Source organism: Lissotriton helveticus, chromosome 12 (assembly GCF_964261635.1).
Source record: "Lissotriton helveticus chromosome 12, aLisHel1.1, whole genome shotgun sequence".
NCBI classification, from domain to species: domain Eukaryota; kingdom Metazoa; phylum Chordata; class Amphibia; order Caudata; family Salamandridae; genus Lissotriton; species Lissotriton helveticus.
In genome coordinates, this window is record NC_136073.1 from 602,987,653 (window position 1) to 603,009,396 (window position 21,744).

Genomic DNA, 21,744 nt, shown 5'->3' on the forward strand with positions numbered 1-21,744 from the left:
TTACTAACATCGATATTTAAAACATTGATATTACTAATATCGATATTAAAATCTATCGATATTACTTACCTTCTATATTATGTCCCTTCGATATTTAAACATCTATATCATTGTATATCGATATTTAAATTTCGATATTTTGTCTGCATACCTGAGAATATACCTGGTGGTGATAACACAATTAATGGTGGTAAAAATACCTGTATAGACATTGCACCTATAAAAGTAAAACACACCCACCAAGGAAGAAAAAAGGCAGGTTTAAGAAAAGCTTCCTCAAAGGCCAGAGATGAAAATAGTAAAAATCTCGATGTACATAGTAATGATATAAAGAATCTAACAACCTTGGTGGAAAGGCTAGACCTCTATTTGCGAGTCAGGCTGGATCAAATGGGATCAAGACTAACTCTTATAGAAGAACGTATATCTAGTAATAATAAGCAAAGTGGAGATGATTTTAAACGCCTTTCATCCCAACATGGAATACTAAATACAGGTATGAAAATGAAAAATGGGAATTTAACATCCCAGTATGAAGACCCCCTTAACTCCAAGGATAAAGAACCTCAACAAATAGCTGCCACTATGTCTAAGCACTTGACAAATAATCCAACAAGAGACCGGTTGCGGCAGACCGATAAAACTAATCCAACTAAAAACACAATTTTGAGTGAAGGATCTGGGGGCTCAAAGAGCACTTTAGAAACCTTGGGTACAACTACCCTCTTCTGCCCACCAACACCCAGATTCAAATTCCTCAGGTTCAAACTGGGTTAATTCGGATATTGACCAACATCTTGACTTACCACCTGCTGTTACCCCATATATAATTGTGCTGGCAAACGTTCCGAAAAAGGGACCTTTAGAACCAGAAGGCTGGGAAACACTTAGAAACAAATCGCTTCACTGGCTGGGCAGGAAAACAGGCTTAACCGAACACTTATTCAAGATGGCAAGAAGGGTCCAGCGGGTGGGCGGTCGTGGGAAAATCTTTTTGGGAGATTGTATTGTTCTCACTTTTAGATCGCCCTTTCTGGTTAATAAAATTTTGTGGGAGAGCGGTAACTACTCCTTAGCAATGGGTGAGATAAATATACTCCCACTTGGTTTTTTCTACCCTCCGCCGAACAGGCCTCAGACGGCATTCAGGATTGGTAACAATGTATCAAGCCTGTATTATGTCTATGATATACCAACTGGTAATAGATTTAATCTGCTATCGGCATTGGCAGAGACTGATTGACTTGCTATGTCAAACCCTAATCGTATTGGGAAACATGAACTTTTGACCTTGGCGGATCAGAATCAGATAGTACATCTGTCTTCTCCTAATCGGTCTATAATTGTGACCACATATGTTGTTGAATCGGATCCTTGTATCGAACACTCTCAATACCCACCAGTAGACCTGGGTTTAGCCGTCAGCAATAAACATGAAGTACCTGATATTATAAATTACTCCAAATCACTAGCTGGGACCACTAGTCGGAGCCCTGCACTTACTGGACCTTTGGATAAACCCTCTCTTAGTATACTCTATTGAAATATTGCAGGTCTGCGATTAAAAGTGGCCAATGAAATCTGGCTCAGATTTGCACAAAATTTCAATGTCCTTTGTCTCCAAGAAACATGGGCTACATCTGAGATACACATAGAGGGCTTTAAAACCTATTTCTCGCCAGCACTTCCTTCACCTTCTGGGAGAGCCAAAGGAGGTATGGCCGTCTTTGTTTCTAATCTTGTGGATATCAACCGAATTTTCCCATTTAAAATGGAACCTAACTTCCAAATAATAACTTTGCATCTGAGTAGAACTGATATCCTTGTGTTGGTTAATTTTTATAATGATCTCCAACAGGGTGAGTTAATATTAGTAATAAAAGAGATCTTTCTCTCCCTGCAGGAACTGAAAAATAAGGCAACCAAAGATATGGTAATTATTTGGGGAATGATTTCAATCTAATTATATGTAGGTATAGCAATAATCTAATCTGTGGTCTTTGGGATGAGAACGAAAATCCCTTAACTCATTTTCCTCATACAAAAATAGGGGACTGTTTGAATGAAACTCTTTTTGGTTTGGAAATGGGTTTGGCAAATGAATTGACGAATCCTTCAGACCCGCTTACATGTACATTTAACGGTAGAGGAAGGTCCAGTATCATAGATTTCATATTTATTTCTAGTAACGCTGGATCTCGAGTTTTGAAATTTAAAACCCACGAAAACGCGACTAGTGATCATTATCCCAACAGTATCACCTTATCACTTTTACACAAGCCAGATAGGCGTAACCCTTTGAGGACACTTGGACAAAACACTCTGATTTTGGACAGGCTTAACGGGTATTCACTTAAGTGGGCCAAAGTGGACCCATTAGCGATCACCACAATCGTAGTAAAAGATTCATTACCAGCGATCGAAAAGTGCCTTGACATTGCCACCTCTAATGAAGAAGTTATGATCAATTTTGCGACCATAAGAAAAGCAATAAAGAAGCCCTCTTTATTAAATTAAAGATAGATTGCCCAAATCTAAAGGATGGTTTAATAACAGATGTACCAAAGCATACTCCAAATTAAAAGTAGCCCTTCATAAAACACGAAGGGATAAGCAGGAAATTGCCAACCTTAGAAGGGAGTATAATCAGGCTATAAAATCTAGGAAAACTGAACTGAAAAAAGAACTATGGGATCAAGTACATAACAGTTGTATCACAAAGGATAATACAGCCTTTTGGGGAACTATTAAATCCCCATTTCGCTCAGAACCTAGAGATAATCTCAAAATCGAAGTAGCGATAGATGAGCAAACATGGGCCGAATACTTTGCCCTGGTATTTAGCTTGCTCATCAAGGGACATGAAGTACGTAGTGACACGGAAAGAACAAATTTTGAAACAAAAGTAACTCCGTATCCTATAGTCCTTGATATCACGCATGGTGAAGTAGAGCTTGCCCTGCTGGCTAGTAAAAGTGGAAAGGCCCCAGGCCCCGATGGGGTCCCAGTTGATTTTTTTAAATATAATCTGGAACTGTGGACCCCAATTCTGACCAGAGTTTTAGAAGCATCATGTGCATTAGGGTTGGTAGATTCATGGTCAGAATCTATTCTGGTCCCGATTTTTAAAAAGGGGGACCGCCAACCCCCCTCTTGTTATCGTCCGATATCCTTGTTGGATTCACTGGGGAAAGTGGCAGGACGCGTCATCCTCGAGCGATTCCAGCATTGGGCGGACGATAACAAGATATTATCAGACCTTCAATTCGGGTTCTGAGAAGGACTTGGCACCTTAGAGCAAGCTCTTAACTTGACCCTCTTGATGGGTAAATACGCAAATGCTAAGGGTGGTGCTTTGTATATGGCGTATGTTGACTTATCAGCAGCTTTCGACTGCGTAAGTCATTCTAAACTATGGTCCATTTTATTGGATATGGGGGTAGAGCCAGATCTTGTAAATTTTCTGCATGAACTGTATTCTGATGCTTCAGCAAGAGTGAGGTAAGGTGTTGCGGGGGGGGGGAATTAAAGGCGTCATTCAGGGTAGAGAGGGGTTTAGGCAGGGCTGTGTCCTGGCACCCTTTCTTTTTACACTTTATACCAATGGCTTAGAACAGGACATGGTAAAAGGGTGCCAGGACCTGCAACTTATCAACAAACGCCCAATACCAGACTTTCTCTACGCTAATGACGCCGTGATTTTAGCCCGTACCCCCTTAGAACTACAACGCGCTCTAGCGAGATATCATACTTTTATGGCCAATTTGGACCTGAAAATCAATATCAAAAAAACTTTTTTTATGTCTACAGGTTCCAGAATTAGGAAAACTAAGGCTATATTTATTGATAATACAAAACTTGAGAGCACAAACACGTACCCGTACCTAGGAATTTTAATAGACAATAAATGTTCCTGGAGGCAGGCAATTGAGACTAGGAAATTGCTCTTTATGAGGGCAACAGTTGCGCTAGTCAATTTTCCACACAGATTAGGAAAAAGCCCCCCCACTGAACTTATCCAGATATATCAGGCAAAATGCATAAGCATCGCGACTTACGGGGCAGGAGTGTGGGGCTATGGAAAGGTGGACGTCTTACAATAGGTTAAAAATAGTTTTTTAAGGTTTGCCATATTTGACGGACATAATTAAAATCAAACCACTTCTATTATGGCATCGTATTTGGTCGTCTACCAAAACTATTTTCTGCCAAGGGTTTATACAGGACTGTCTCTTTCTTGAAAATGCTTATAAGATTGGGTGGATTGCCTATATCAAAAACTTTTTATACCATCTGGCCACGGCAAAATACTATCACTCACCCATACTAATCTCAGAATTTTCGATGAAAGTGTTTAAAAATCTATGCTTGACGCACTTAGAACAGCTGCGGTTGACTAATGAGGCCAGCAAAATATCAGTCCACCATATCTTAACAGTCCAAACGACCTTGACTATACAACCCTATTTAACTTTCAATCTGAGCAGTTATGAAAGATTCCTATTAACACGGTTCAGGCTGGACATTTTCCACCGCCTAGTCACCTTTCCAAAAACAAATGACTGGGCATAGATTTTACCAACTTGCCCTTGTGATGATGTCTCCCACCAATCCTCAATGCACTCGGTCCTGTTTTGTAAATTTTATAACGAACCAAGAAAGCGCTGGATAATCCAGATTTTAAAAATTATGGGTTTTTGAGGGTGTCGTCCTGCATTTTTCTCTCTCCAATTTTTGTATGACGAATGTATTGCCAAAGCCATAACTAAATTCTTGAAGTTTGTCGTTAGACATAGGCTAAACTTAGACTAGGCTGTGAAAATCACACCTTGTCTAAGATCATAGTTATTTTATTCTTCGTATAGAATATTATGTTTTAGACTGTTTTTAATCCAAGGATTGTACTTTTGCACTTCACACTCTGTCAAAATTGTCAATGAACTTTTATTTTTATGCTATTGGAAGAACAAATTTTAAACTACTTTTCTTGTGTAAATTTTCAAATGTACTTTAAGTTTTTTCTAATTCTTGAAAACCAAATAAAAGATTATTTGATTTGATTTGATCATCAACTTTGCACTAACTCCTCACCTGACCCTACATTACAATTACTTTAAAATAGATCTACTGGAAACTTTAGTATTTTTAACATGCATACCAGACAGTAATGAGAAAGATTTACCTCATGAGAAATATCAGTAGTTTTTCAAATAACACCTTGATAAAATGTAATTACCAGAAGAATTTAAATTTGCCGAATGTGGGTATATCCCCTGCAGCCGCAATTTTATAGTTGAGCCAAGGATCTACAAAGTTACTTTATAAAGATGTTATAATTAGTCCCATTAAATAATACTACATATTTTTCTGTAAAAACCGCAGTAGAATGTGTTTAGAGCCACTGTTCCAGCAGGAGTTGATTGGAACCATCAGAGTTGTGTGTTTTGTTCTTTGATATGCCATGAACAGCATAAATCAGTTTTTTGGCACATTACCTGTAGCATATATCGGTCTTTAGGAATAGAAAGCACACTTTTTCTACTTTTCACTCAGTGTCTACTTTTCCATGGGGGATCTACAATATTAATTGTCACCTAGAATATGACTTTTTTTTACCATGCAAGCAAAGATAGCTTTCTCAATCTTTTGTAGTCTGAGCCTATCATTGGGGTCTAGGGTGAAACATTAGCTGTGTCCGGTGTCTTCTTTTATCAGTTTATTCAACAATGTAGGAAAGAAAAAAGCAGGCCCAATGCGCCATATGTACAGATTTCATGAATAATGGTTACCTAATTCCGCTTTTCAGCAAATCTCAATTAGGAAATTGGTTTTCCTAATGTAAGAAACACATTAGGTTTCATTTAGCAATTCCTGATGGGGTTGCAAATAGGCCTACATAGTTAATATTAATGAGGTAGGTCACCGTTTACGACCCATTTGGAATTGCAGTCATCACAGGGATGATGGTGGACTGCTGGGGTCAGCAGACCACCTTGTCGGTTATTGCTGTTTAATAAAGCAATCTTTGTTAGGTCTCGCCTGAGCCAGCGCGTGCGCTGTCTGGCGAGACTTTTAGTGAGGGCTTCAGGAAATGCTGACCCAATATATCAATGACTATCCTTGATTTTAGTAAACCAGTCACATATTATAGCAACACACGCAGATATATGTACTTCTCTTTGATTTTATTTTTATAATTATAAAAACATCTTTTGTATAAAAACACTGTCTTCAGGACAGAACAGTTAAAAACATCAAGTCTTCTTTCTAAAAATAAATACATACAATTAGTATCATATATATCTACGTGTTCTCTAAACTTATTTAAACTATGTTAATCTATAATGATGGTCATTGCGAATTCTTACATCGAGTGTTTGTTTTGAAACTTCCACTCTTCAGGTACTGGACCTTCAATTATTTCTGGTCATCTAGTCAGGTACTCCTAAGTCGAGCCCTCGTCAGTTTCTAGAAATTAACAACAGGAGCCCGGTATTACTCTATTGCTCACTGCAATAGAGACACCGAAATGCGTCGACATAAGGACTTTTTTTGTGTATCGTTTTTGATATTTTGTGAACTAAATCAATTATGTAAATTTGTTTGACCAATGTATGTAAAAGAATGTGATGATAGATAGAACAACTTCTTGTACTGCAAACAACATTGGAAACGGATGTGATTTAATTTATTTCAATGAAGAGAGTTTTTTAACAGTGATGTTTTTATAATTATAAAAATAAAATCAAAGAGAAGTACATATATCTACGTGGGTTGCTATAATATGTGAATGGTTTACTAAAATCAAGGATGGTCATTGATATATTGGGTTGTCATTAAGTTGTATCTAATTGAGTACACAGAAAGGAAAACATTTTTGTTTACTATTTGTATTACCCAGTCCTTTCTGCTCATTCTGGGGAACTCTCTCTTTTTTGGAGCTTCAGAAAATGCTACCACTGTGGCCTAGAGCTTGCGATTACGCGCGCGGGCGCGCTCTTACGAGCAGAGGCTTTTTGCGTCATGCTCATTAAGCGCATCGCTCCGAGCGCGCGATTACTTTCACTTTCGCAGCTGCACGGCCGCGTCACGTTGACTGCTGTGCGGCCAATGCTTGTTTTAAATGTATTCTTGCAATGGGTAATATTTTTGTTAACTTTATTTGTAAATATGCATGCAACTTTCAGATGGTGGTATACTTGCATTTCAGTAGTTACCCTTTTCATGCCCAGTGCATATGTTGGCAAAATTAAATACGTGCATAAATAAAAACACTTTTCATTGGTACCATGACTGACACTATTGGTTGTGTAAATGCTTATTTATATATCGAAGACAAACCTTTTGTTCCTGGAAGTGTTGCCAGTTTTGCACCCACGCATGGATCCATGCCAGGACAGTGGGCACTGAGCAGCTCCTGTGTTAGGCCATCCTGGACTTTAATATTTACTGAGCAGGAGCCTCCTTCCAGTCAGGAAGCCCCCCACCCCACACACACTTGTGCAACTGTTGCTCCAGGTGTGTACATTCCAGGAAGAGGCCCTTTTCTCTTTCTGCTTCCTGCTCTCCCTTCTCAGCTTCCGGTTTCCATCTCCCCCTCCCCCTCATTCTCCAGTGATAGGTCGAACTGAATAGTTGATGGGAGGTCACAATCCACAAAGTGAGTCATATTAAACCGCTCGCTGCGCCTTGCCGAATTGCGAGCTGAAGTGCTTTGGTGTCTCAAAAGTCACAAAAATACCAGGGTATGTCATCAGATCTGCCAATCATTATGGCGCGAGCCTTCCCGCTCTGCCAATGTTTGGATCCTTCTGACTTGGCAGGTGAGCCGCAGTTTGCAGCAACGTTTCCTCTGGCAGCTGTGTTTCTGTACAAAGACGGCTTCTGATAAAAAACATTGCAAATGGCAATTCCGCGCACTTTCTTTTTGTTCGCATTCCCATTTCATTGTCTGTCTTTGATTCTATTCTTTCATGAGGGACTTAAGGGTAGGAGAAATGATATTTAAAGCTCAAAATGGCAGCATATTGTTAAAATAATAAAGGAACGGGTACTAAAATATTGAGGGACTGATTCACAAATGTATTTATGAGTACATGATGTAGTTACTCAGGATTACTACCAAGAGGTGGCCAATAGTCTGTCTTGACTCTAAGAGCAGGGCCCTCCTGTGTTCCAATAGCGCCCATGCCACAGCCAAATCAAATCAAAACAATCTTTATTCAGTTTACAACAAACCATAAAAGATAAACAGATTCATACAAAGCAATTTTTAAATAATAAATAAAATAAATCCAGAGCCACATATTAAACCATCCTTCATAAAGTGCAGCATCTTACATATCAGTACATTCGGACACAAGATAAGGTGCACAACTCAGCAAATATTAGGCATTCCTTTCTTCACCCAATTAACAACACTTCATTGATTTTTTTGCAGTTTACTGCTAATTTAAACAAGCATTGGCATAGCCAATAGGTCTCGCCTTTGGGACCTGCTGCATTACTAAATACTTATAAGGTCCCAAATGCAAGACCTATTGGCTATGCCAATGCTTGTTTTTAAATGCATCCGGTGTGCCTAAAGGAAAAGAGGCTACTGTTCCTTAAATTACTTGGGGCCACATGATTCAAAACAGCATTTGGCGATTACTAAATATCGATTTTTACCGAATAGCTATTTGGTAATCGCAAAATGCTATGCTTGTAAGGAATCATCAAAGATGTTGCGATTCTTTAATATTACCTAATAGTGATTCGGTAAATAGTTAATCGCTATTAGGTAAATTTACTTCATTCGGTGAGAATTGCTTTGCATTAGCTAATTTACGATTACCTAATTGGTAATCACAAATTAGCTAATGCAAAGCCAAGGGTGCCAGGGGGTCTAAGGCCCCCGTGAACCACCCCAAAAAATGAAAGTGCATATGTAAAGCGCACACATGCCCTACAGGCATGCGGGCGCTACATGGCACTTTGAAAAAATCAGTTTTGTGCATTCTTTAAAGTTTGCACATGGGTACCATTGACTTGAAGTCGATGGTAACTGGATTTTTCTAAATGCACATTTTGCTTTTTCGAAAATGCTTCATATGTGCATACAGAAGCACAAATTGAGATTCCCTATTTGCATTCGCAATGTTAGGTAATCGCAAGCAATTGCAATTACCTAAATTGCGAATGCCAAAGTCTTTCATACCTCATGAAAGGCTATGTTTTGTTATTTATATATAATATAGAGCACAAATCACCCGGGGGCGTCTCGGTGCAGTTACGGAAAAAAGTATCAGTGGAGGGGTAAAGGAATAGATGAGATTTGAGTAGTTTTCTGAATTTACAATAGTTTAGACATAAAGTAGAAGCTTATTCCAGTAGTAGGGAGCGAGGTAAGAGAAAGCTATTTTGCATTCACAAACAGCTGAAGTTTGCGAATTGCACCATTTGTGAATGCAAAATTGTTTCATACATGTTGCCATAGGTAAATATTCTCCACTTTGAACCTGTAAAGCAGTCAGCTCCCTTTTGGCTAGGATCGCCTTATTGATATGGCAAATACATACATACATATACCTACACACAGGATCGATTATGGTTTTGGGTATGTTAGAATGCATCTCAAATAAACTTTAGAAAACAAAGTTGTTCTTCTAAAGCTCTTGGTACCTCATATACTGTTATAATCCAAAGAGCTCTGTAACAGAATCTGACTCGTTTTATGTCAACGTAATGTCACATACCCGTTCACTACATTTTAGGGCAGATGTGGTTTTGCACACATCTCGTGGGCACGTTATCTTAAGGAGGTTTATTAGTCATGCAAATTATTTAAATATCTAGAGAATTTAATTAACGGCTCACTATTTTACTAATATGCAACTGCTTTTCTAAAATGCTGTATTTTAGTGTTGTCACGGTGTATTTTTAGAGTGCCTTCTTATCAACAAACGATTATAAGGAAGAAAATGATTCGCCGAATGAAGAATTACCTCAGGGTCTGAATTCTACAATCTCGACGAATCAGAGCGTCACAAATAGATGCAATCCCAGAATCCTTCAGGTCATTTTTTCCGAGCCTAGAGGACAAAGCAAAATAGGTATTTATATTAACAACAAATGAATGCTGTCCAGAAAGAGCCCTAAGAAAGCTGGCAGATGATACTTTTATTTTTTGCTTACTGAGGCGTGAGTTTGTTAGGAGGGCATTATTTTGTCAGTGCATGGAAAGCGGTGGAAACGTGACTTTGTGTGTGTGATATGGTGCATGGATGAGTGGATGGCAAGGTGGATGGATGTGTGCATAGAGGGGTAGACAGATGGGTAAGAGGACGAGACAGGCGCCTGAGGGGGTAGGTCCGTGAGCGGATGGCCATAGAAGTGGATGCACGGATAGAACAGGCTAATAGGTAGATTGAGGGAACCATGGACAGATAGATGGAAGAATGAATGGAAGACAGGCCCATGAGTAGACAGACATGGGTGTCTGCAGGGGGGCGCTTACCCCCCCTGGATCACCGGTGCTGGCCCACCGCAGTGACAATGTGGTATTATCACTCAGGCATCGCACGTTGCTATAGCGGACGCCCATGTGTTTTGAGCAGGGAGGCAACCACCCACCTCCCTCCACCTGGGACGAACACCACCCCGTGCTCCATCACCCTCGTCTCCCAAGGGTCATCGTATCCTCTGAGTCACCAGTGCTCCACCTCACTTTCAAATCAACTTTATCATAATTGTAAATCAAAGACTTATTTTAACCTACATAAAAACATTACTAAACAAAACGTTAGTGAAACATTTATAATATACACACATAAAACATACAACATACAGAGTACTTACTATCAACGTCGAAAGCTCCCTGCAGTTAGAATACCAATATGCACTTTAATTTATCCTTTAGCAGCATTGATCCATGTATGTGTCACAACTTTATAGTAAGCAGGCCTGGCCGCCAGTTTCTCTGCTTTTCCCTGCTTAGATTGTTAAGGGCGTGGTGCGAGTGCAAAGATTTGAAGGCAGGGAGTTAAACTGTTTCCAGAGCGCCTGAAAAACACGGATCATGCTTGCATGGTCCGAACATGGAAACTTCCAGAATCAATTAGCAATGAGTGGCTTCATTAACCATTGGATGAGTGTGAGGCTGTGTGCTGAGCTTTGGAATTTAATTAAATTAAATTTTGATATTCGAACGGAGCTGGCTAAGACCAGTAAGGGCTGAGATTAAGTATGGGCGAAATTTGCGAATTCGCGATACGCGAACTCGCGTAAAAGCGAATTCGCGGTCCGCGAAATCCGCAAATTTTTTTTCTTGTGTGTTCGCGGGGCTTTTTGCGTGTTCGCGGGATTTTTTCAGCGCGGCTACCGCGAGGTTACCCATGCGGTCGTACATGGGCTAGTTGCATGCTCGCGTTGTGCAATTGCGTGTTCGCGTCTGTTTTTGCGTGCTCGCGGACAAAAAGTCTTGCGACCAAGCAAAAAAATCCACAAGCTTGCAAATTGCAAATTTTTTGACAAATTCGCGCGATTCGCAAAACGCGAATTTGTCAAAAATTCGCAAATTCCGCGAGCGGAACGGATTTTACGCCCATGCTTAGCTGAGATATGGTGGTCAAACTTTCAGCTGCCTGTCAGAAGTTAAAAGTGCTTGAGCAGTACCGCACTTTTTTAACTAGTTGTTTTTTTATCAAACACCATACCTCACATGCAGGCAAATATAAAAGTTATTTTTAAAAAATCCCGTTCATTCAAGTGGGGCCTGTTTCAGCTTTCATACTCTCCTTCTGATAGTTTCTGAACGGGCCCCATCATTAGGTCCGGCTATAATCTGTTGCAATATTGCGTGTTTTGCTGCCATTTCACTGCAAATTGTTACGTGTCTCAGCCCTTCTTTAAATTTTGGGGCAGAACCCTACATCTATATTTTACCTGGCCTACACTTCACTTATAATATTAGCTGCACAGCACATCCACCACATACCCTAACGTTTTGCTCTTTTCTGTGTGTCCTTTGGGGGTTATTTCTGAGGAGCGCCTCTTCAGGGAGTTGCAGGCTAAAGTCACTTGTGTGTTGGCTACGTCTCTGGGAGTAATATGCTGGCATTAAGTACTCCCTTGTTATTTTACATTTTTGGCGGGGGTCGATATTAATGTTGTTTGGAAGAAATAAGTATTGGTGTGAGGTTCACCCTTTATGTGGGTCTTTGTTTGTGTGAACTGCAGAACTTTGGTGACGTTGTGGTGGTTGGGCACTGTCTGCAAATATACATTTTTCGGGGCAGTGTCAGTCATATATATAGGGTGACCGGATAACTCTCACCAGGGCACAACCTTTCCAGAAGGTCACAATACGAGGCTCCAGAACTTCCGAGCTCTTTGATTAGATATACTTTTTCAAGAACCGATATATATATACTTTTTGGACATTTTTCCTTAGAACTGACTGTGGACCTGCTCTTGTCCTTTGTCTACACTGACTGTTACTAGGATTTGTAATCCTGTTTATGACCTTCCAATTAACAATAGAATTTTTTGGGAAAACCTGACCGGGACTAATGTGAAAAAAAGAAAAAAAGAAATCAGAAAGATTGTTTTAAGCCCTGAAGAAGTCCGGTAACGGACGAAACGCGTCGGCTATTTGCAACTATCAAAAAAAGAAAATAAAGAATAATAACTGAATAAAAGAAAGAAAATCAAAGTTACAAGATTGTGTGTATTCTATGTACGCTTGGGAAAACAATATTCTGCTCATATGTATGTTCTTTTTTGACAATTGTTTTGCAACAGTGCTTAACTCTTGAAGGGTGCTGTCCAATTTCATAAATTAACTCTCACCAGGGCACAACCTTTCCAGTTCTGGTTTGACATACCAGTGCATTCTGTGAGCTGCAGTATAGGTTAGTTTTAGTTCAACCAATTGGTCGAACACACTAGCTAATAATGTAAAAGCAAAGCCTAGGTCTGGAAAAGGCATTCTCCCCCTAACTTGCAGGCATATTGTCGCCTTACATATGTAGCACCCAGGAGCAGGAAGGAATAACTCTTCCTTGGTGTATTTGAGAGATGCAGTTCTTTTGAAAAAGTGTCTGCAAAGTGCTATGCTTCTGTTGGGATCTGTGTGAGGTGTCACTATTTTGAACAAATTGTAATCTGCAGCTCCATAGGGGCATTGTCAGTGTGAAGTGCAGTTCTTTAGGCAGGAATGGGTGTGGAGACTACGTACGTGTGTCTTGCGCTAGCACCTGGAGAAGTATCTCTTTGGGATCAAACTAATTGGCTTGTCATTGAAGGACGAAAAGGAGCAATGAAATCAACACAGACAAACTTTAAAGTCGAATAAAGTTTGTGTTATAATTGAGACAAGAAAAAACTAAAAATAATTCCCCACCCCTTTAGTTTTTAAATTAATAGAACGGTAAACGAAAAACAAATACATCATACCATTACCATCTACTATGCAATAACCTAGCCTGTATGTGACTCTCAGCTATCTCTCTCACCACACCACTTTACTTAGTTCTTTGGGTTCTAGACCCTGTCCACTTTGCATTGGCATATTGGTCTCCTCTTAGACCTACCAGACACCTTCTTCACACTGATCTTTTAGTCCTTTCTCAAACTTACCGGTATCAGGCCAGCACTGCCATATCTCAGTGATTACAGGTATTATGTCTGACCCGGACCCTCTAGACAAATTAAGAGGTAGTATGTTCACTTGACTGGCTAACCCACCCCCTTTTTGTTAAAACTAGAAGCAACTGTATTCGTCCATCTCCACCTTTTGGTCATCCCTCATCAATCCCCGGGAAGTCTAACTTGATATGATTTATTGCTTCTGCCCTGCCTCTTTAGCACATTACTTCTCTCCTAAATGTATCTGTTAGCCCTGGACATCTGTGTCCTAGCTTTAGCAACACCAGAAAGAGCTGGGGCTACCTCATAACCCCCCCTGCCCCATCTACAGTACTTTTTTACTATCACCTCATCACCTTTTTATTAAGTGACCTCAAAACACAGTTTCTTCCCTAGAATGGGCAAGGCCCCTGAATAACGTAAAATACGGCCTCAAGCTCCTCCTCCATTTTCTTGCCCCGCTCGTCCTAGCTGAATCTAACTCTCAAGTTTCTCAGAACTCCATCTCACCAAACCAATGAAGTCCATTCTGTCCATCCTTATTGTTTGCCTTTTGGTCTCTGCCTCTATTCTAAAGAGGTGTGCATTGGAGGACATGTAGCCCTGCCACTTCCATGTTCAATGACTTGCAGTGTACACCTAAAACCTACCCATTTATCAGTCCCCTACTTTCCATGTTTCAGTTTTACTGCACCTGGCCTTTACTTCTGCACTGAGATTTCCCTCTCTTGCTTTTCCACTGACTCTAAAGAGGAGGTAGGCATTCTTCTGAAACCCCTGGCTTTCCCAATGACTTGTGCTGTGTGAGAATATTACAAGGAACATCTACTGCCAGTGTCTAGGAAATTTCCAATATTATCAATGCATTATTCACAGCTGGACTTGACCCCAAAGTTTGGAAATCCAGTGTTGTTAGCCCTCTGCCTTCAAAAGGTGGTTTGGATGTTCCAAATGTTCATAACTCTATTCTCATGATGCTGTTAACCACTTTGGAAAAAAAGACAAAGCAAATAATGTCTGAACAACTTACCGACCATCTTGAGGAATTCAATGCTCTGTACACTCCTCTGGTTTCCGTCTAAGTAGATAGATGGAATCAGTCATGGCTTTGGTATTTAATGAGGTGCTTCATTAATATTGTTTGATACGATGTGGCTTAGCGAGGCTGATCCTACTAGCTCTTGAATTTGACACAATCGTCCATTGTACCATCATTGAAAGGTTTGCTGACGTGGATCTCTCTAGAACCACATTAACCTGAATTAGAATGTTTTTGTTTTTTTCCAGCCATTTTTAGTTTTTCCCTCTGTTTCATTGTAGTTGCCAGGTCGTCTGCTGTGGCGCCTCACAAGATTTTTCTCTTCCCCCTATGGGTCTCTTTGTTTATTTAAGCTCTTTGTCTTCTTAGATTTAAAAAAAAAATATTTAATGCTCGTGCTCAATCATGTCGGAGGATGGTGATGAAGTTAAAAATGTGCCCCCCCCCCCGGAAACATTTCTGCGGATGCCCATGTAGACAGACAGATGGAGAAAGGAGGAATATGTGAATGGATGGCGAGGAGCATGGACGCCTATGCAGACGTGAGCAGATGGATGAGTAAAAGGAAAGGAGATTGAGTAAAGCATTAGACGAAAGAGTGATACAGTGGGGCAGTAGATGAATGAGTAAGTAGCTGAAAGGATAAATGGCTGGGATAAGTCAATGATCCATGCCTCAATGGCTGGAACAGTGAATACATTTATTATTAGTTGACTACCAAGGGAGTGGATAGGTGGATGACTGGATGGACAGCTGAGTGAGAAAACGAAACACAGTTGAGTAATGAGGAATGATGGGCTAACAATAAGGTGAATGAGTGACTGACTGGTACAGTATGTGGATGAATGGATTGGTGAATGCTGTGGGCCACACATCACAGGGAAAGGCTGTGAGAGCACACTGCACAGTAACAGGTCATGAGGGTATACTGATAGTATGTGGTAACACAGTAATGACGGCCTATTAAGGCGGCAGCACAGTGACAAGCTCTGAGCAGCACAATATAGAGCAAGAAGCAGTCAAGGGACTGTGCATATAGAGAGGCACCCGGTGCATTGCACAGTGACAGGTAGACCAAGCACAGTGGAGCTGTAAGGACTTCTATTAAAGCTCTGCAAAAGACTGCACGCTTTAGCCATTACAGGGCAGAGCTGCAGCGATTATACTTTTAACAACTGACTTAGGGAAACATAATTTTACTTAAGAACCTGGGTGTTGCCCCAGCGGGGACCTGTTTTTTAGGGTTTAATTACCATAGGTAATTTAATCGAGATAACAGTAAAATCGAAGTAAAAATAACTGAACAGATAAGTATAAGGGAAACAGTGAATTGAAAGGGTTAAGAATTAGGGACAACAGAATTAGTTAATAATTGAAAAGAGACAGGTGGTAACCAAGGATGGCCCACATACAGAAACTTCAAATAAACAAACAGCATACAATCATTATAAAGAAGCATTCGCAAAGCTAGTAGGTCTCCCCTTTATGATGCACATGGTGGTCTGTTGGTTTTACCAATGTTTGTCTGTAAAGTATTTTTAAGAAACTGGTTTACTGGTTGACTCAATAGCGGTTGGGACAGGAAAGAGCAGTGGGGTGGGGTGGGAGGGAGTCGACAGGAGACAGGATAGGTAAAATTAAATAAAAAATGTAATAAAACCACTTACCTTGAGCTCACTGCATCGGCGAGTCGGCGATGTGGCGAGTGCAAGGTAAGCGGTTTTATTTTATTTTTTATTTAATATTACCTAACCCATCGCCGGTCAACTCAGCCCCAGCGCTCTTACCTGTGCCACCGGCCACTGGGTTGACCCCAGCAACCACAAACCTTATCAAGATGAAGTCACAAGCAAACCCTAAAGTATCCTGTGCTCAACACTCTGGTAGGTTGGCACCGACAGGGCTAGACTGGGAACACAAACCAGCCCTGTCAATTCCACCAGAACGGCCCGGGGTGGGCGGGTTGTGTGCTAGTGAGAAGCACCAGCTGGAGGGGGGGTGCTAGTAAAAACCGCTTCACTTTTGTTACAAGGGGCCAATATTGCAGCACTCCTGCAAACCTGGCCCTCTGTAACAAAAGCGGACCCACCACTCCAAAACTGGCCCACACCCTTCCAGCCTACAGGGAAAGCACCCAGTGCCCGCTAAGGCCAGTCCGGTCCTGGGCACCGAGCAGTCAGGCTTTAGAAGTGTACATTTTAATAATTTATTTAAAAACAAAATTACATGTTCCAATCTGTAGAACTGGTGATATGCTATTTTCAAGGTTTATGGGCCATATTTATCATTATTAGACATAGTGATTACCTAATGTGATTCTCTGCGAATAGCAATTAGGTAATCATTATTTGAATATATGAAACTCCATGAGTTTCATTTAGCATTTCCTAATGGGTCGCAAATCGACCTACACCAATGATAATCTCACACTTATTGGTCTCATACCCAAGAACTACATTTTCTGACGCCAGCCTGGATATATGCCCATGTGATTCGCAAACAAGGCAGAGCACGTTGCACTTTATGTTCTTCTGCAAACTTTACATTAGGCGTGCCTTTTTAATCCCACTTTTAAAAATTCTAAATATAAGGAAATGTCAGGCTGCATTGTATCACCTTCAGCTTTTACAGGATGAATTTACTAGTTCAATGGTCTACCAATATATCTCCTCTGCAGTTCTACTCCGGAACATTGTTGGAAAATGAGGTTATGTTTCTGGTGACAATGCCATTTAAATTTCCATTTTTTAAGCATAGTGCACAAAGATTGTTTTTGACTTTATTATTATTATTATCATTAACTCAAATATTGCTTCATGTAGATTAGTGATGCATATTTTAACAGTTTTTTATCTGTATTAACTGTATGATGGCTTCATTCAGAAATTTTTGAATTCTTGTATGTTGCATTCTTTTTTGGCTTAGAATATACCCGAATAAAGATTTCTGATGATGATGAAACTCCATGAGTTTCCTTTAGCATTTCCTAATGGGTCCCAAATCGACCTACACCATTAATATTCATGAGGTAAATTGCAATTAGCGACCCATTAGGAAAAGTAAAAATCACAGGGATGGTGGCCTACTGGGATCAGCAGACCACCATGTTTGTGACTGCTTTTGAATAAAGCAGTCTTTTTTTTAAAATGCAGCCCATTACCCTTAAAGAAAAACGGGATGCGTTAAAAAAAAGAAAAATGAAAAGTATTCTTTTACGAGTAGCCAGTGGTACATGGGACCACTGCCTGCTCTGAAAAAAACGTTTTCCCTACCGTTCAGAAAGGTCCTTGGGGACCCCTTCTCATTTGTTAATGGGGTATCACCTACTTGAAGTAGGTGGTAAAATGCAAATGTTTTGTGACCTCATTTCAGTCACAAAACATTCCTACATACCGCTGCGATTCGGTATTAGGAAGGGACGCGCGGAACATGACCCTTCCTAATACCAAATCTGTATGTATTCGCAATTCCAAATTGCTATTCGGTAATTGGAATTCATACATAGCCAAATGCATTTTTGCAGCTGCAAAAATGCATGATACATATGGCACTAAGTGAAATAGTGCCTGAAAGCACAAAGTGCCAACTGTGGTTATCTGGTCACGCCGGACCAAGACAAAGTCACAACCTTAAGCCGATGGAGCACGGGCCAACGGCAGGGACCTAGTTAGGCCCCCTGAAGAGAGTGCCCTAAATCCTGGTTGCAGAGAAATGATGAGTCCTGTGTCAAGAATGTGTCATGCACCGGTGATTCCGGAGGATGCTCTCGATGAGGGGCTTGAGATGTGATGTGATGTTCTGCATCAAGATATGTCGTGCTCCGGCTGGTTCTGAAGATGCTGTGGGGCCTGTAGTACGGAATGCGCCATTCAAGCTAGCCTGGCTGATGAAGGGTGGCATACCCTGAAACTGGTCCCAGGATGCTTGTTTCTGGTTCAGGGAGGACCTGGCTTGGCAGTTCGGTCTGAACTGTTCCCATAAAGCACAGGGTAAAGACTGATTTGTATATAGTTGGGCCCAAACTGGGGTGGCGTAGTGGGCAAAAGAATGATGGATTTAACCCAGATCTCTTGACTGGGGAAGAATGTTAGAATCATTCAGCATTCCGTCCATCATTTGTTGCAGTTACCATAGTCGAGAATGCCATTGACGAGGGGATTGCAATGCAAAGGTATGAGTTATGCAGCGGTGGTTCCTGGAAGACTGTGGGCGGTGATGCGGAGTCTTGTGCAAAAGACAAAGCACGTAGAGGCCCGATGCAGATTATGGTGAGGCAAAGCAATGGTGAGGCAAAGCATTGCGCAGGGCAGAGATGCTGAGTTTCGGGTCAATGATGCTTCGCGCTCCTGTTCCAATGCATCAGATCTGCTGGGACCACAGTTGGCCTGGCAGAACACCTTCAGGCCCACTTCCAAGGGTCCAGGACTGAGGTGGCAACACTTGGGAGGGTAGGGCTCACAGCAGAGTCCAGGTGCTGAGTTAAAGATGGTTGCAACCTTCTGTTCCTAAAGCTCTGATCAGGGGGCTAGCCAACTAGCCCTTGGAGTCACTCTATTGGTCCTGAGTCCAAGATGCAAGTCCAGTCCTTCAATCAGGCAGCAGGGCAGCAGAGTGGCAGCCCTTCCTACACAGCAGCACAGTAGTCCTTCTCTGAGTCTTTCACAGGTCCAGAGAAGTACGCAAGAGTTGGGGTCGGAGGTCCAATATTTACCAGGTGCCCACTTTAAAGTTAGAGAAGCTTCTATAGGTTTCAACCTCCCTGAGGTGTCAGGAATCCCCCCTTGTCCCTGCCCTGGCTCCTGCTTGTCTGGGGTCACAAAAGACCAGTGTCAGTCCCTTTGTGAGAGTACTCAAGCCGAGCCTATGCTATGTGCAAGTGGGGTAGGTTACAGCTCCTCCCCCTTATTAACTCAGAGGGAGAGGAGCTCATCCTGCCGAGATCTAGCTTCCCTTTGTCTCAATGTGTGGGTGCAATACATAAAGGCCAACTGCCAACTATACCTAGTCATGTGACCCCAAGGACAGGCTGCAGGCACCAAATGGCTAGGACAGGAAAATGGCAACTTTCTGAAAGAGCCATTTTCAGAATTGTGACAAAAATTCAGACTTTACCATTAAAGAGTGCTTTTTATCACAATTCCATAGGCACCAAACTCGACCAGTCTACTGCTCCCAATTGAAAGTTATCATAACTGTAATAAAGTAACCCAATGTTGTCCTATGGGAGGGGTAGGCCTTGCAGTAATGAAAAACAAATGTAAGAGTTTTTCACTACCAGGACATGTAAAACCTAAAAGTACATGTCCAATCGTTTAAATACACTGCCCCCTGGGCTGTTCAGGGCCTACACTAGAGGTTCTACCTAAACGATTAGCATTATACAGTAGGGCTCCCCAAGTGTATTTCCATCAGAGGCCATCATTTGAGTGTAAGATAATCTACCTTTATTAATGCAGTTTTTGGAAATTTGTCTAGATTAAATGCAATCTTGGTTCAAGCTATATTAGGAGGGAGAGTTGAGGATTGTAGAAATATGCAAGTTCACTGACCATGGTATGACGGTTCTATGTCAGAACAACAAGTTCCTCTACCCTGCATACCTTAACAACGCGGTCTCTATAACGACCGCATCTTAACCACGAAATGCTTTACCATGCATGCTGTTACCACAAATTTTCTTGGTAAAGGCATGTATGGTAAACGGCTATGCGTGGCTAAGGTTACCAGCCCCCTCCCCCTGAGCCCTAAATACAACCCCACCCTTCCATAACTAAAAATGACCCCCTTCTCGATCCCTGCACCCTAAAAACAGCCCCTTTAAAAAATACCCCAAACCCCTCTCTGAAAAGTTTCACAAACCACCATCCATTCCCTAAGCACTACCCTGAACCTCCCACCCCCTAAAAACAACCCTGAACACCCCACCCCCAAAAAACTACCTAAATCCCCCACCCCCTAAAACCTAACCCGAACCCCCACCCCGTAAAAACTACCCCGAAACCCTCACTCCTGAAAACTAGCCCAATCTCCCCAACCCCAAAAAACTACCCCTGAATTACCCTGAACCCCCTCCACCCTTGAAAAATACCCCAAACCCGCCCAATCCCCTGAAAACTACCCCAAACCCCCACACCTAAAAACGTCCCCAATCCCCCAACCCCTAAAAACTTCCCCGAATCCCCACCCCTGAAAACTACCTCAATCCCCCAACCCCTAAAAACTACCCCTTAATTGCCCTGTTACCCTCATCCCTAAAAACTCAGCCAATCCCCCACCCCTAAAAACGACCCGAACCCCCACCCATAAAAACAATCCCAATCCCCCAACCCATAAAAACTACCCCAAACCCCCCACCCCTGAAAACTACCCTCATGAACCCCACTTCCCTGTCCATGTCCGCTTTCCGATGCTCCTCTCTCCCCGCCCATCCCGAACACTACACCGACTGTGCCTTTGCCACACACAGGCGTGGTTAAGGCAAAGTCGTTGTTCGGGCAAGTCGTTGTTCAGCTTGCAGGCTTCCAGAACTCGTGGCTCTGGCCTCGTTGTTCCGGATGTTTTCCGGGCATGAGGGATGGTTGGTAGACAGTATTTCAATATGACCCAACTGTAACAGACTAGTTTCCATTGAATGTCAGTTTTGAAGGAGGCCAGGCTGGAGGGCTGACTGCCAGGTGAGGGTGGAACCGTAAATGAAGCAATCTGAAGTTGTGTAATTCATGGAAGAAGCATGAGTATTTAATGAAAATCCTGACTGTATGCTAAAAAACACCGGTCATGCTAAGGGTTGGCAGTCAATCAGATTCATTGGACTGGGAACTGAGCAGGGACATGTACTGCATGGGACTTAAGAGTAGGCAAATGTGGATAAATAGTTACATTTCTTAGATAACCTGTGACAAATATGTAAAGGGCAGAAGAAAGATGACATTCAGCCGGCCTGATGATACAAATATGAATGCCATGAGAAGTGTATGTTCTGGACATACCACATAAAACACTGGCAAAAAGTGAGATATCATTCATCACATCATAAACATGGAGGTGGGTGAAGAAGGTAAAATATTAATAGTAAG

At 41.6% G+C, this 21,744-nt stretch overlaps 1 protein-coding gene across 1 annotated transcript in view; it reads right to left on the minus strand.

Moving 5' to 3' along the window:
- The window catches only part of LOC144798401 (NACHT, LRR and PYD domains-containing protein 3-like), a 546,600-nt gene that overhangs the window by 126,273 nt on the left and 398,583 nt on the right, over positions 1–21,744 (minus strand). Inside the window, exon 7 of the mRNA XM_078669258.1 lies at positions 9,987–10,073. Within this exon, the coding sequence (XP_078525384.1) occupies positions 9,987–10,073 (87 nt within the window). The remainder of the gene's footprint in view (positions 1–9,986; positions 10,074–21,744) is intronic.